The following is a 15798-nucleotide window of genomic DNA, read 5'->3' as shown; positions in this document are numbered from 1 at the left end:
GATGGCAGCCTGAAAGGAGGCTGGAGTGGCTGGCCCTGGGGGGCAGGTGGAAGGACAGTGGAGTGAGAGGAGGTGTCGGGGAGGGAGGGGGGCCAGACCACCCAGAGCCTATAGGGAAGGTGACTAAATGCCCCCATGTGCCCACCTGGAATTAATAATGGCCTCCTTCCTCTCCCCAGAGTCTTCCAGTTTGGACCGGCAGTTACATCATCTCCCTTATCATGGAACACATTAGTGAATTTTGGCTTTTTTATCCTAAGACCTAATAAAGGGTTTAGGGCAGGGCAGTTAGCTGTTCAGAATCGGGGTTCTGACAGCCTAGCCGGCTGCTGGGGACAGACGGAGTGGGGGAGGAGGAGGGTGGAAGGAAGGCTCTGAGGTTCCTCCAGGTGGCTGCTCTCCCTCCACCCCGGGAGCGTTTGGAAGCTTCCCTGAGCCTCAGTCTCCCACCTGTGCAAGGGGACAACAGCACCTGCCTGCCTCTCAGGTATCGTAGGGTTCGGTGGGCCGTCTCCACGCCAGACCTGTTCTATGATCATTGCCTCTCGAATGAGAGTCAGAACGATGTGGTTGTGAGTGAATCTGCTGCACCCTGGAGCCTTCAGCCTTGAGTCTTCAGCTCTGTGCCGGCATCTCGACTGTCCCATCCCAGCTGATGCATTCTTAGAACAGTCCTCATCGTTACCCCCACATTACAAACAAAAGAACCTGAAGGACAGAGGTTGGCTTGCCCTGGGTCACTCCACAGGGATTTGATTTCGGCTTTCCTAGGACCCAAAGCCTTGTGTCGTCATGCATACATCCCTGACCCCCCAAAGTGTGACCCAAGGGCCACCCTGGCGACGTCATCACAAAGAGGCTCCTGGGCTCCACTTAGACCTCCTGACTGTTGCCTCCTGCTGGGAGCTGCATCCCATTTTTAGGTGCCGACTTGATCCCTTTCCCCTCCTGCCCCTGTGACCTGCTTTCACACACGAGTTGGAAAGCCTCTGCAAGCGCACTCCATGGCTGGAGGAGACATTTCCTTGCAGCAGGATTTCTCAGAACCTTTAACGAGCCAGTGTGCATTATGAAATCTCTCAAGAAGCAGTGATCACGTGATGCTTCCTGATCTTACTTGAATACAGAGCCTTTGTGATTTTCAGCCGTGTCATTTTACCCCCTTGGACATCTTATTCATGGGAGGCAGGGTTTTTTTAAAATTAATTAATTAATTTATTTTTGCCTGTGTTGGGTCTTTGTTGCTGCACATGGGCTTTCTCTAGTTGTGGCGAGCGGGGGCTACTCTTCGTTGTGATGCGCGGGCTTCTCATTGCGGTGGCTTCTCTTGTCGTGGAGCACGGGCTCTAGACACGTGGGCTTCTGTAGTTGTGCTGTGCGGGCTCAGTAGTTTTGGCACGCGGGTTCTAGACTGCAGGCTCAGTAGTTGTGGGGCACGGGCTTCGTTGCTCCGCGGCATGTGGCATCTCCCCCGACCAGGGCTCGAACCCGTGTCGCCTGCATTGGCAGGCAGATTCTTAACCACTGCGCCACCAGGGAAGCCCGGGAAGCAGTTTTTGAGACCTTGGTAAACTCCAAATCCTTCCTCTTGCAGACGGACAGGTTGAGCCCCAGGCCTTAACGGCTGCTGATTTGCTCTCTGACTCCAGTGACACAGGCCTCTTGGACCCTGGACAGGGGTGTTCTTGACCCTTCTGTGAATGCCCAGGTGGAGGATGGGGAAGGGAAGAGAGGAGGGAGAGACAGACAGACAGACAGGCAGACAGATGGTCCTGGGGCAGGGATGCTGTGGGCTGGTGACTCGGGCTCTGGCTGCGGGAGGAGAATATTGTGCTTCTTTGTGTATTTTTCCACCTTTCTCCCCAAATGACTTAATTTTAGTCTTCCTGGACAGGCGCAGCCTTAAAAAAAAAAAAAGTGTTTAAAAAAAGCCTTGGACCTCTCTGACTTCACCTTCCCGCCCCGGGGACACCAGGGACTGTCTGGGTGACTTGGAAGAAGGTGGGGCATTCCCTGAAGCCCCAGGTGGGGTGCGGGGACCTGGGCTGGGTCCTCCCTGACCCGGGAGCCTCGTGACAGCCACGCCCTACTTCCTCTGCCGGCTCCTTTGATCTCCTTCCCGGCTTCCCTGCAGGGCTGGTGTTTGCAGGCTGGGCTGCCTCCAGGTGCACAGCGGGCTGCTGGCTTCCCAGCCTGACTCAGCCTTAGCAGCGCCATGAATGCCCCGCTCCGTGACATCATGTTAGCCTGGGAAAGCTCTGGCTTCTCCATCACTCGCTGCCTTCTGAGGAATGTTCTCGAGGCCCAGAAGCGGTTTGCAACATGCAGGGTTTTAAAATAAAATATCCAGCCATGCAGTTTCCCAAAGAGCCACAGGGTGAGGGTCAGAGCAGGGGTGAGGGAGAGTTTGCCCAAAGCCAGTATTTTCCACTCCCTGGTTAAAACTCTTGCCAGCCTCTCAGTTCTCCCAGCATCTGAACCTTCCCGTGGCCAGGACGCCCTGCAGTTCCGTGCCGCCGCACGCCTCTGTGCTCACCAAGTACCTGCACCCCCTCCACGGTAGCCTCTCTCATGAGGCTTTGCGAATTCTGTTCCCTCTGCTGCAATGCCCTTCCTGCCCTGTTGGCTGCATCGGCCTTGCTCACCCCTCTGGCCTCCCTCAGGAGACACTTCCCTGGACAGCCTCGCCCCCCCCCCCCCCCCCCGCCCAATCCAGTGCTTTGCTCTGTCTTGGTCACGCAGAGGGCACTTCCCCTCCTCCACTCCACTTAGTCAGTGTTTACTTGCCCTCACTATGGGATGCATTCATGGCCCATGCACCCAGAGCTCCGTCTGTGGCTGCCTTTGTACCTCTGGTTCCCAGCAGAACTCCTGAGACATAGGAGGTGTTCAGAGTGTGTTTCAGGAGGGAAATTCTTAAGTTCTTCTGGCTGCTGTAACAAATTACCGCGAACTTAGTAGCTTAACACAAATTTGTTATCTTTTAGTTCTGGAGGTCAGAAGTCTGAAATGGGTCTCGCTGGGCTAAGAAGGAGATGTCCCCAGGGCTACCTTCCTTCTGCAGGCTCTACGGACAATCTGTTTCCCTGACTTTTTTTTTTTTTTTGCGGTACGTGGACCTCTCACTGCTGTGGCCTCTCCCGTTGCGGAGCACAGGCTCCGGACGCGCAGGCTCAGCGGCCATGGCTCACGGGCCCAGCCGCTCCGCGGCATGTGGGATCTTCCCGGAATGGGGCACGAACCCGCGTCCCCTGCATCGGCAGGTGGACTCTCAACCACTGCGCCACCAGGGAAGCCCTGTTTCCCTGACTTTTCCAGCTTCTAGAGGCACCTGAATCCCTCGGCTGGTGGCCCCCGCCAGCAGTCACATCACTCGGCCCTCTGCTCTGTCTGACATCTCCTTCTCTGACCCTCCCGTCACCTTCTTTCACTTATGAGGACCCTTGTAAAATTACACGGGGCCCACCTGGATAATCCAGGGTCATCTCCCATCTCAAAAATCCTTGATGTAATCCCTTTTGCCATGTAATCCACGGGTTCTGGGGATTAGATGTGGGTGTCTTTGAGGGGGGTATCGTTCCGCACACCCCGTAATCTCAAGTTCTTTTCCCTTTTTCTAATGGCGTTGGGGGGAACCTTGGCACTGGGCCAGCCGCATTCTCTCTTGGATCCTCTCCACCTCCTCTAACCTCAGGGAGGGATTCTTGGCTGGGGGCACCGATGTGAAGAATGGGCCCATGTGCTTCCTGTCACTTCCGGTCGGGGGCCGGCCGGTCACTAGCTGAGGATGCTGTCTTAACTCCCCTGCAGCTCAGTTGTGTCATCTATGAAGTAGGGGCTGTAATTATGTCTACCTGGTTGGAAGAGGAATGATTAGGTGAGAGAACGTCACTCAAGAGCTTGGCGCACAGTGGGTGCCCAGGATACGGAGCTGGGGTGCTGATGCCCCCTGCCACCAGCGAGGCCTCCTGGAGAGACCTTGGGTGACTCCGAATGTGGCCATTCCGAACCCCAGCCTGCGTCTGCACCCTGTCGGTGATGGACTGTGTCCGAGGGATCCTGGAGGGAGTCAAGCTAGGTCTCGGCCTCCATCACACTGGCCTAGACTGAGGCCCAGGACTGGGTTCTAATTCCCGTGCAGCCACCAGCGGCCTGTACACCAGACTCTGGTCTTCCGGGCTGAAAATTAAAGCATCTGGAGTGGATTTCCAAGGTCCTTTTTGGCTGTGAGGACCCTGCACTGCTGGGCCCCACTGGCAGGTGGAAGGCGGTGTCCTTCCTACAGCGCTATAGGGTCAGGGGGAAGGAGAGTGAAACTGGATGCTGAGACTGGACAGAGACAGTCCCAGGTGACCAGGCAATGGGCACTGGGTGACCCTGTTGGAATCTGTTTCCCATGGGTCCTGCTCCTGCCTGGAAAACCCCAGGGGTCAGAGGACTCCCCAGGCTTCCAGTCTCAGTCCCGGGGCTGTTTCCCTGGGAGCTGAGTGTATGCAAAGCATTAACAATGTCTCTGAGGCCCTGGTCGGAGCCGGTGGCGTCTTGCGTGGGGTCTTACTGCTCCGGGAGAGGCTCGTGGGCGAAGGCCCTTGAGATCACAGTCTCTAAATAGTCTCTAAGGAGCCAGAGGGCAAAAAAAAAAAAAGGACTTTCCACCTTCCCACGTTGGAGATTTTAAAATACCCACTTTTCCGTTGTGGTTGGACTTTCCAGGGGAAGGTGGGCTGAGATGCTGGAAACTAGGTCAGGTGATGGTGTGGGCTTCCTCCTGCTTCCCCCATGGGTTAGATTTCGGCCGCTCTCATGGTGTCCCTGGGATGAGGAGCCCGCATGCCCCAGCAGCACTGTGTCCCCAGGCCGGTGGTTAAATATTAACGCCCCTTCTGCCACGGAGTTGGGGTCACTGGCGGTTCACGCCTCGCGGACAGCAGGGCTTTGGGGGAGGCTGGGTTTCAGGAGGGGGTGAAGTCTGCCTTCTGGGTCTCCCCCGGCTGCCTGTGTGAGCCTGGAGGAAAGGGCAGGACTGTCCCCAGGAAAACATGGAAACAATGTGGACCTCGTACTATCTCACTTCTTTCAGAAATAGATGGTGCTTGCTGACTTGCGACAACATTGATGTGTGTGTAGAGGCGAGAAACAGCCTCGGGGGGGTTGCTGCTGCAACTCCAGAGTACGTGCCTCTAGGCTTTCCACGCATAGGTGTGTTAACCTTAAAGAAATTGTTAGCATCGTGACACCGTGCCCTACATTTTGGGCTTATTCACTCTTTAAAATATAGCTTTATTGGGATCTATTTCACATCCCATCCACTTCAATCTTGCAAAGTGTGTTATCCATTGGTTTTTAGTATATTCAGAGCTGTGCTATTTAAGGTTACCCTATTTAATCTTAGATGATATTCACCACCCCAGAGGAAACTCCATACGCACTGGCAGCCAGCCTCCCCTCATTTTCCCCCATCCTCGGCTACTGGCAGCTACTAATCTCTTCAGTCTCCATGGATTTGCCTGTTCTGGACATTTCATTTAAATGGAATCCTACAATATGTGGTCCTTTGTGTCTGACTTCTTTTACTTAACATAATGATTTCAGAGTTCACCCATGTCGTAGCATGTGTCAGTGCCTCATTCCTTTTTACTGCCAAATAGTATTCCATGGTATGGGCTTACCATGTTTTGTTTATCTGTTCATCACGTGATGGTTATATGAGTTGTTTCCATTTTTTTTTTGGCTCTTATGAGTAATGCTGCTATGAACATTCATGTATAGGATTTTCATTTCTCTTGGGTAGTAAAATTATTGGGTCATTTGGTAACTCTATGTTTTACCTCTTAAAAAACTGCTCTTCTGGGCTTCCCTGGTGGCGCAATGGTTGAGAGTCCGCCTGCCGAGGCAGGGGACACGGGTTCGTGCCCCGGTCCGGGAAGATCCCACATGCCGCGGAGCGGCTGGGCCCGTGAGCCATGGCCGCTGAGCCTGCGCGTCCGGAGCCTGTGCTCCGCAACGGGAGAGGCCACAACAGTGAGAGGCCCGCGTACCACAAAAAAACAACAACAACAAAAACTGCCGTTCTGTTTTCCAAATTCACTGCACCGTTTCATGTTCCCACCAGCAGTGTCTGAAGGTTCCAGTCCCTCCACATCCTGGCCAATACTTGCTATTGTCTGTGTTTCTGGTTTTAGCTATCCTGCTGGCTGTGAAGTACTAACTTACTGTAGTTCTGATTTGCATTTCCCTAATGGCTCATCATGTTGACCCTCTGTTCATATGTTCACTGGCCATTTGTATATCTTTAAAGAAATGTCTGTTGAAACTGGCCTTATCCATCTTTGGAATCAGTAACATGCTAGCTTTACAATACTGGTTCTTACTTTTCCCTCTTCCATTTTCTCGACCAATTTGTATAAGAAGGAATTCTCTCTTTTTTAAAAAATTTATTTATTTATGTATATATTTTATTTTTGGCTGTGTTGGGTCTTCATTGCTGCACGCCAGCTTTCTCTAGTTGCGGCGAGCGAGGGCTACCCTTTGATGTGGTGCACGGGCTTCTCACTGCGGTGGCTTCTCTTGTTGTGGAGCGCGGGCTCTAGGCGCACGGGCTTCAGTAGTTGTGGTACACGGGCTCAGTAGTTGTGGCTCACGGGCTCTAGAGCGCAAGCTCAGTAGTTGTGGCACACGGGCTTAGTTGTTCCGCGGCATGTGGGATCTTCCCGGACCAGGTCTCGAACCTGTGTCCCCTGCATTGGCAGGCGGATTCTTAACCACTGTGCCACCAGGAAGTCCAGAAGGAATTATCTCTTGATAATATGGCAAATATACAGTATAAAACCATCTGGGTGTGGGGAAAGGCCTTTTATTTCAATTTGTTAGTGCATGTTGGGTGACTCAAATTTTCTATTTCCTTTTTTTTTTAACCAATCTTAGCATATTGTATTTTTCCAGAAATTTGCATACTGTTTTATGACACCTTTTTACTTAATACCGTGTTTCCCTCTTGTCAAGAAGTATGGATTTATATGGTCCTTTGACACAGCTGTGTAGCGCTTGGATACACCCCCTGTTTTTACCCGTCCCTCTCAGTAGATGGTTCGTTTTCAGTTTTTCTGTTCTGAACAGTGTAACTGTTGTTTGGGTTCTATCTCCGTGGTGAACAAACCACCTACAACGCAGTGGCTTAAACAACAATCATTTAATTGCTCAGGAATTTGGGCAGGGCTCAGCTGGGCAGTTTTTCTACTCTTGGTAGCGTCTGCTGTAGTCCCTGAGGAAGCTGAGAGCTTGGCTGGGGCTGGAACACCCTGGACGGCGTGTCTGCTGAGGGCTGGCTTGGCTTTTCTCTCTCTCCCCTCAGAGACCCCCCTCCTCCGCAGCCTCTGCCCCTTCCCCTTCCATGTCATCTCTCCCGCAGAAGAGTCAGGGTTGCCAGTGCAGTGGGCAGCAGAAGCAGATCTGCTAAGCCTCTTGCGTCTTCCTCCTGGACATGGCAGGGCCTCCCTGCCACTGAGTCCACGACAAGTCGGGTGGTCAGTGCAGACATCAGAGGTGGAGCAGACCTCCCCGACTTATGAGAGAGCTGCATGTGGGGAGGGAGGGGAGGAATTGCTGACGGCCGTATTTGCAGAAAATCTCCCGACTGCGAACACCCGGAGACCCTTGTCTGATGAGTGCTGGCGTCCAAGGCGAACGTTGTTTGAGTGGATGTGTGGTCTGTTGTTGCATGGATCTTGGGCAGTCATGTAATGACTGGGCCCAAGACAGATAAAGTTCCCCTCCCAGAATTTCCTACCGTCCAGCAGGGAGTGTACACCGGCACTTACATGACTTGTAGTAATTATAGCGTTGCTCCAGGAGCCCTGGGAGTTTGTCACTAGGCTAGTCTTCAGTCGGCTTCCCCAGCTGCTGAAGAAGAGGGCGTTCTCTCCACTTTACAGAGGAGGAAAGTGAGGCTCTGGAATGAGCTAGCTTGCCCTACTTGCCTTCTCTATTCCCTGCTACCTGGACGTCATCCCCCCTCTGGTATTCTCTCTACTCCACACAATGTTGTGACAATAACATGCATCGTGCAGCATTGAACAACCTCCTGGGTCTCTTGTCCCTTGACCAGAGGGTGAGTTAAGGAGGTGATGGGGCTTAAGTACCAAGTCCTCAGGTCACGCTTCCGGCGCTGTATCCTGGTTCTGTCACTTAGAAGGTTTATCGATGGGCAGTGGGCTTCCCCTCTCTGAACCTCACTTCCCTCATCTATAAAGTGGGAACAATAACCTGACTGTTGGAGATCAGGGAGCTGGTGCGTGGAAAGTACCTAGATTCTTAGCAGTGGGAAAGGGGAAGGAGTGCATTTAGGTTCCCTGGGGCTCCCACCCTGAGCCGTTCTGCCTCTGCTGTCACCTGGGCTCGTCAGGGAGGCCAGTATGTTCATGGTAAATAAAAACATCCCAAAGGGCTTGTTGGTTCCTCCCAGTTGTGAGAACCATTGTGTTCGAATAAGGTGCTGGAGGTGGCAGCGAGGCATTCCCACTTTCCCAGCCGTCAGTCCGGACACGGCTGCTGGGTAATTGCTCCCTTGTCCTGTTCACGCGGCCAACCTGGGGCTGGGCTTTCTGTCTCAAAGCAGAGTCTGTGTTAGCATCTCACTCCTCCCGCCTCGACAGGGCTTTCCTGTCCCGATGCCTTCCACGAAGGTTTGGCTCTTCCCAGCAAGCCCGGAACGCACTGCGAGCTAGGACTCAGGAGAGGGAGTCCGCACACGCACACATGTTGATTCATGATGAGTCAACGCGCGCCTGTAACATCTGGCCCGCGGTGTCCTGGCTGTAACAAGAGAACGTGTAGTACCGTTTGGCAAGGCGCTCACTGTTCAAAGGCCCAATTCCATTCCCTAAGTTGCTATTCATTGTTTGACTGTCAGTCAGGGCCTATCCAGATATCTGGTCACACCTTCTGGCAAATAATTTTCCAGCGAAGTTGCCACCCAGGTCTGTGACTTGTGCTGTGCTGTAGAGGCTTCCGACCGGGGCCCTGGGTGCCTGAGCGAGGGAGGGAGTTGTTTGGTTTCGGAGTGGTGCTGCTTCTCTCATCTGTTAATTATCTAGAGCAGCGAACGCGTGCGTTCACAGTCTTGGTAATCTCCACAGCCAGGAAAGCCATCAAGGCAGATTGGAGATGAAGACAGTGGAAATTCTTGTTTGGAAGTTTAAAATCTGTGTGGACGTGCCCCCAAGACAGTTCTGAAACTACCTCTGAAAAGGCACTGGGAAGAAGTAGAAGTAAACGGGTCATGAAAGATTGTCTCATTATTTTAATTCAGTTTGGCCATGAAAGTGAGTGTCCTCAAAATATTCGGTGGCTCTAAAAAGACGTCCTTGCCCCTCTGATGTCTCTGTATTACAGAGGCAGCAAGTGTCCTGCAGTCACAAGGGACTGCGGTTTGGCTGGTCAAGAGACCATGCACTGTCTTGTAGTGTGGCTCCGTTCTGCCGGCCGTACGATCAGAAGTCGTATCTCGTTCACATGCGTGGCATAATATAATTCAGCATTTTCTGAATTGGGTTCCGGCGATTACTGAGTATCACTTAAAAAGTGGGATTTTGGGGGGCGTGAGGTGGGGATAACCCCTGTTTCCATCTTGTGGTCCCGGTGATGTTGTCCATCACCGTGGAGTGCTCAGCCCTCCCATGGCCAAGGGCAGGGCAGGGACTTGACGAGGCCAACTAGATCCTCTGCCCTCAGACGTTTGGATGGAGACGGTCAAAGAGGGAAATACAGCTCAAATTCATTCCCTCACTCCCCAGAGCTGTGCCTTGATGAGACAGCCCTGTACCCTCACACCTGTCTTGGCTCCTGTCTGCTTCTGAGCCTGCTTCTCCAACCTGTGTAGACTTCTCTGAGTGACCTGTTAATCGCCCGGTGCATTTCCACTGGGTTCCGAGTGAAAGTACACTTGAGACACTGGGTAACATTGCCAGTTTGTTTTCTGCATGCATGCCTTCTCTGAGTCTCATACATTTTAATACGCTTGGTAAATGTCTAATGTGTTATGATGCAACAGAGACCTCACCAACTTGGAGGTCTGCAGACCACACAGGAAAGATGAAGAGGTGGTCAGCCCTAGTTTTTAGGAGAGAGAGCGGGGGATGGGGTCAATAGGGAGATCGTGCCTCATCTCAAGGAGCGGGTATCTGCCGCTCGCTTCGGCCGAGGGCTTAGTGAGTTATATACGATGGGTTTAATTCGCCAAAGGCTCTGAAATGATGACAGCTACACTTGAGCAAAGGCAGCGTCCAGAAGACCTTCTCTTCTTGTATGGTTGCAAGCCTCCCAGGGGGCCCGGTGGGCTTCCAGTCCTGCCTCAGCTGTGTGCTAGCAGCGTAACCCTGTGCTAACATCTTTGCCTTTCTGAGCCTCGGTTCTGAGACCCGCACAGGGGTACGGTTAATATTACCCACCTCAGAGAGTTATTGTAGGAACTCAGTGACATGATCTGGGCAGGCAGTGCAACCCGGGGCTTGGCAGGTGGTAAGTGCTCAATCAGTAGTTGATACATCTGATAAGGTGTGAGCAGAGAAAATTCACCTTAATTCCCAGGAAAATTAGATCCCTCCAGGTACGACAGAGACTGTCAGTACCCTGGGGCAGGAGCTGGTTGGGTGCTGTTCATCTTTGTACCCACAGCCTGGTAGAGTGTAGGAGCTCAGATATCCTAACTGACTATCGAAGGACTCAGAATATTTAAACTTTGAATCCTTATAATTAAAAGTGCAAAAGAGACATTAAGATATCTTACATACTAGAATTCTACTACCTAGGAATGTAAAAATCTATCCATCCATCCTTCTGTCCATCCATCCATCCATCCGTCCATCCATCCATCCATCCATCCATCCATCTTCCATCTATCCATCCATCAATCTTCTATCCATCCATCAATCTTCTATCCGTCCATCAATCTTCCATCCATCCATCTCTCCATCCATCCATCTTTCCATCCATCCATCCATTTCCATCCATTCATCCTCCATCCACTACAAGGTCAATTGTGGTTTTACCCATTTTGCTACTACAAATCTGAGGAAGAGAGAATTAAAGGACTCCCTCTATTAATGATGTCAGTCTGCATGGGGGTCCACCTCCTAACACGTGGTGGGCTCATGAAGAAGTGGCACAGTGTGGAAATGAGGCGCGTTTGCACTGGTGCTCAGCTGCCTGGGCTCCAACCCCCAGGCTAGCAACTTCCGGCTAAATGACCTTGGGCATGTCATGGTTTTATCATGGATTCATCGGAGATGATAGTACTCCCGCAGCTTAGGGTTGTGAGAACTGAATGAGAATGTGCGTACCACACTGGGGACAGCGCCTGGCAAGTGGTGAATAAGCCAACGAAAGGGGACTTCTGTTTCCTGAAACTTGTGGCATCATGGAGGCTGTGTAATTGCTGCCTTCCTGTGCTCTGTCTCATTGGCATCCCCCCTAATGAATCTGAAGGGCGCATCGGTCTCGTAGCGGTGCGTCTGTCTCCTGCACGTATCTCTTTACACCTCTTCTGCACTCTGTCTCCCCACCACGGCTGCTACCTGGGGGTCTCCATGGCTGGATCTTGGTCTGATGAACCCACTTTGGGGGGACTGGCAGACCTCCTGCCAGCTCCCCTGCCTCACAAGTTCCTCCTGTCCATCAGTGGCTGGCTGGCTGACGGCGGGCGGGGGGAGACCGAACCATGACCTGCTGACCCGGAGCCTGTGTCTCTCTCCTCTCTTGCAGGGAGTCAGACCTGTTTCTGCTCGACAGCCGCACCCTCTGGGCCTCGGAGGAGGGCTGGCTGGTGTTCGACATCACGGCCACCAGCAACCACTGGGTGGTCAACCCACGGCACAACCTGGGCCTGCAGCTCTCGGTGGAGACTCTGGATGGTAAGTCCACACCAGCACCCCAGCTCGTGCCGGTGCGGCCCGCAGCCGTGGACTCGAGGAGGATCTCGGCAGTCCACGTGCTCGTCTCCATCAGGACCAGGCTTCCCCTGCCCCCTCCCCCATCAGTACTTACTGTCCAGCTTTTTGATCCACAGTGAAAGCAGTCCCTACCTCTTTTGCATAAGATGATTACACAGTTGGCCAGAGCTGGGTTGGGTGAGGCCTCGTTGCTCACAGCAGCATGGGTGGCCTCCCCCTATTCGAAATGCAGACTCTCTGGCCCGTCCCAGGCCCGCGGCGTCAGAACCTGCACTTTTGCTGAGCCTCCGGGGATGCCCGAACACAGAACGTGCTGATGCAGGCTCCTCAAGCTCAGGACACAGGACATTCTGGGGCGTCCTGGGCATTGTTGGATGTTTAACAGTATCCCTGGCCTCTACCCACTAGATAGATAGATAGCCTCTTCCACTTGTGACACCCAAAAAATGTCTCCAGATGTTGCCAGGTGTCCCATGCGGGCACAGTTGCCCCAGTTAAGGACCACCACACTGATACGAGGCATTACCGTCTTCCAAGAGATTGGACGTGGTGCCGAGTCCCAGATACTTGGAGAATGCGCTGTCCGCCCGCCCTCCCCCAGCCCCTCGCCCTCACCCCACGCCCATCTTTTCTGAGAAAGGCAGACAGGAGAGCACGTACGGGACTAGGGTGGGCCCGGCTGTGCCGATTTCTCCTTCCCCAAAGCGTATTTCTTATTAAGTGGGGATGCCTTTAGGGTGTGGGTAACTTCTTCCTTATACCAGTTTACAGAAGAATTATTTTAGGATAGGTAATACATGTGCCTGGTTCAAAATTCAAAAGTTACAGCCGTGTGCAACAGTGAGTAGTTTCCCTCTGACCTCCTTCCTCCAGCTGCTGAGTTCCACCTCCCAGCGGCAGCTATCTCCATGTTATTGGGTGTCTTTCTGATCGGAGATGCCTTCTGGGTATCTAAGCAATTACATATAGATTCTGCTGTCCTTTTTTTTTCCTCCCACAAATACTATCATAGTATATACAGTGTTCTTCACTTTGCTTTTTTCACCGGACAACGTATCTCGGAGGTTGGTCTTTTTTCCACTGTTACAGAACTTCCTTAGTCTTTAGAGGCTGTTGTGTTTTTGTATACATGTGGAGTGGATGCAGCTCTGCCGCTCACCCGCTGTGTGACTTTTTGGACAACTTCGCTAACGTCCCAGAGCCTCCACTCCTCGCCTCCAACCCTTGGGTAATAACAGAGCCTGGGTTATTGGGTTGTTCTGAGAATGAGTGAGTTAATACAGGAAGAGTTTTAAAAATAATGCCCTAAGGTACAAAGGAATTCCTTGGGACTCTTGTGAAAATGCAGATTCTGTTTCAGCATGTCTGGGACGGATGGGAGGCTGTGGTCCAAACAGCCCCCAAGTGATGCAGAGGCTGCTGGTCCCTGGACAGTGCTTTGAGTAGTGAGGGCTGAGAACAGGACCCGGCTCATAATACACATGCCCTAAATGAGAGGAGGAGTTGTTGTCGTTGTTTTTGTTGTTTTACTACCACCAAGAGTAACTCATCCAGTCCACCGGGATGGACGTCTAGGGTTTTTCCATCTTCCGCTCCTATAAACAGGGCTGCAGTGGAGAACCTCAGCGCACGTGTCCTTGGACACTTGAGTAGGTGTAGGTCTAGGAACAATTCCTGAAAGTGGCATGTCTGTAGTTTTTTTTTTTTTTTTTAATATTTTATTTATTTGTTTAGGCGGCACACAGGATCTTTTAGTTGCGGGACACAGGCTCTTCGTTATGGCACGTGTGTGGGATCTAATTCCCCGACCAGGGATCGAACCCGGGCCCCCTGCTTTGGGAGCGCGGAGTCTTACCCACTGGACCGCCAGGGAAGTCCCTGTTTGTAGTTTTGATCGGTATTGCCAATTTACCCTCTGGAGAGGTCTGTCCATTTGCGCCCCCACTGGCAATGCACGAGGGCACCCGTGTCCCCTTCTTCGTCGGGACAGCCTCTCAAATGTACCTGTCTTTGCTAATCCGATAGATGATGCGTGGGATCTTGTAGTTTTGCTTTGCTTTTCTCTCCTCTGTGCGAGGCTGAGCCCTTTCTCGAATATGCTGTTTGCAGTTTCCTCCCTGGGAACCTCTGTCTCCTCTGCCCATTGCTCGCATAGGGTGTCGGTCTTTTTCTACTTTATATTTTAGGGACATTTTGCCCTTTGTGATTTGAGCTGCAGATATTGTTCCAGCTTTTAGTTCTTCTTTTTACTGTGGTTAATGCTGGGTTTGGCCAAGTGGATTTGGAAAATGTAAATAAATTTTATAATTTTTTCCCCAGAATTATCCGCCTAAGGTCACATGCTGTGTGGGAGGGGGCCACAGAATTTAGGACCACACTTGTCTTCTTTCCAGTCTGGTCTTCTTTCTACTGATGGTCTCCCCCAGGCTCCCCAGCCCCCCAAACCTTCCCCTTTTCATGCCCCTGACACTTTATAGTGAGGTCCTAGAAGATGCTGGAGTTTCCCATTGCTCTATACTGGGTTGGCAAACTATGCATGGTGGACCAAATTCAGCCTCCAGACTGTTTTTGGGTGCCTGTGAGCTAAGGATAGTTTTCAAATTTTTAAATGGCTAAGAAAAATTTTAAGAAGAAGAATATTTTGTGACACATAGAATTATAGGAAATTCACATTTTGGTGTCCATAAATAAAGTTGTATTAGTACACAGTCACACTTACTGGTTTACGTATCACCTGGTCCTGCTTTTGTGCTGCAGCAGCAGAGTTGAGTAGTCGTAACAGACGCTATGGCCCACAAAGCTGAAAATATTATTTTTAGAAATACTATTTACAGAAGGAGTTTGCAGCCCCTGCTGTATACTAGAGTTTCTCAAACTGTGTTCCGTGAAGAGTCATGATCAGTTAAGTGCAAGAAATGCTAGGTTGGATAAACTAAACGGGTTTCACTGCAGGACTTATCAGAGCCTTTATTTTGCTGATGTCCATTGTGAATCTCCTGATGGGGTATACAGCATAGAAGAATTCCAAACTTATTTGGCGATAGAATCATTCAACTCTTGCTTGTCCTTGAAAGCCCCTGTGGAACACAGTGGAGATGAGGCACAAATGAGGCTAAGGGAGACTTGATTGACCTTTTCAGAGTGACCCTTTCCCTGAACTTGTGGGTATTGGCTTGACCTGCCAACTTGATCCAATGGGTCACGTGCTCCTTTATCCTGCCTGCCTTTCTGGCTCAGCGTGGCACAGGTTTGGTTTTTCTCTTAAGTGACACTCAGCCCAGGCCTGCCATCCCCTTTCTCCCCCACAGTCAGGGCCTTTGTCCCCCTTTTGCCTCTAGCGTCTGCTCCCCCCCAACCCATGGCTGAGGCTCAGTGTTTATTGACGTGGCACAGCCTGATGGTTACGTGGGCTTGGGCTCAGGAGCTGGCCAGACTCCCCAGGTTCAAGTCCCAGCTCTGCTGTTTCTAGCCACATGACGCAGGGTGAGTCACTTAATGTCCCTCATCTGGAAAATGGGGTTAATAATAGTTTCCACCTCCCAGGGTGGTTGCAAAGGATTAGATGAGCTCATGCAAGTGAAGAGCTTAATTGCTTAGCGTGTGGCAGCTGCTAAGCACAAAGTTAAGTGCTTTCTGCCATAGTCTCATGTGATCCTCACCGTTACCAGCGGGGTAGATGCTATCATTAACATCCCCGAGGGGCAGGTGACGAAACTGGGGCCCCTGAGAGGTGCTGAGGCCTGGGGACCCCTCTCCAGCCAGGGGGAGCGTAGCCTAGTGGCCGCAGGATGCTGCCTAGAGCCAGGGTAAGGCTTAGACACCATGCCCCAGACTTGAGGCCCCATCTCCTCCC

The 15798-nt window shown here is 51.9% G+C and overlaps 1 protein-coding gene across 1 annotated transcript in view; it reads left to right on the top strand.

Moving 5' to 3' along the window:
* The window catches only part of LOC132595357 (bone morphogenetic protein 7-like), a gene marked incomplete at its 5' end in the record, with an annotated part of 57083 nt that overhangs the window by 16305 nt on the left and 24980 nt on the right, over positions 1-15798 (top strand). Inside the window, one exon of the mRNA XM_060293228.1 lies at positions 11758-11906. Coding sequence (XP_060149211.1) covers positions 11758-11906 — 149 coding nt within the window. The remainder of the gene's footprint in view (positions 1-11757; positions 11907-15798) is intronic.

The sequence above is a fragment of the Globicephala melas genome, unplaced genomic scaffold (genome assembly GCF_963455315.2).
Source record: "Globicephala melas unplaced genomic scaffold, mGloMel1.2 SCAFFOLD_640, whole genome shotgun sequence".
NCBI classification, from domain to species: Eukaryota; Metazoa; Chordata; class Mammalia; order Artiodactyla; family Delphinidae; genus Globicephala; species Globicephala melas.
The sequence above is the reverse complement of the archived record's forward strand: the minus strand, read 5'-3'. Positions and strand labels throughout refer to the sequence as shown.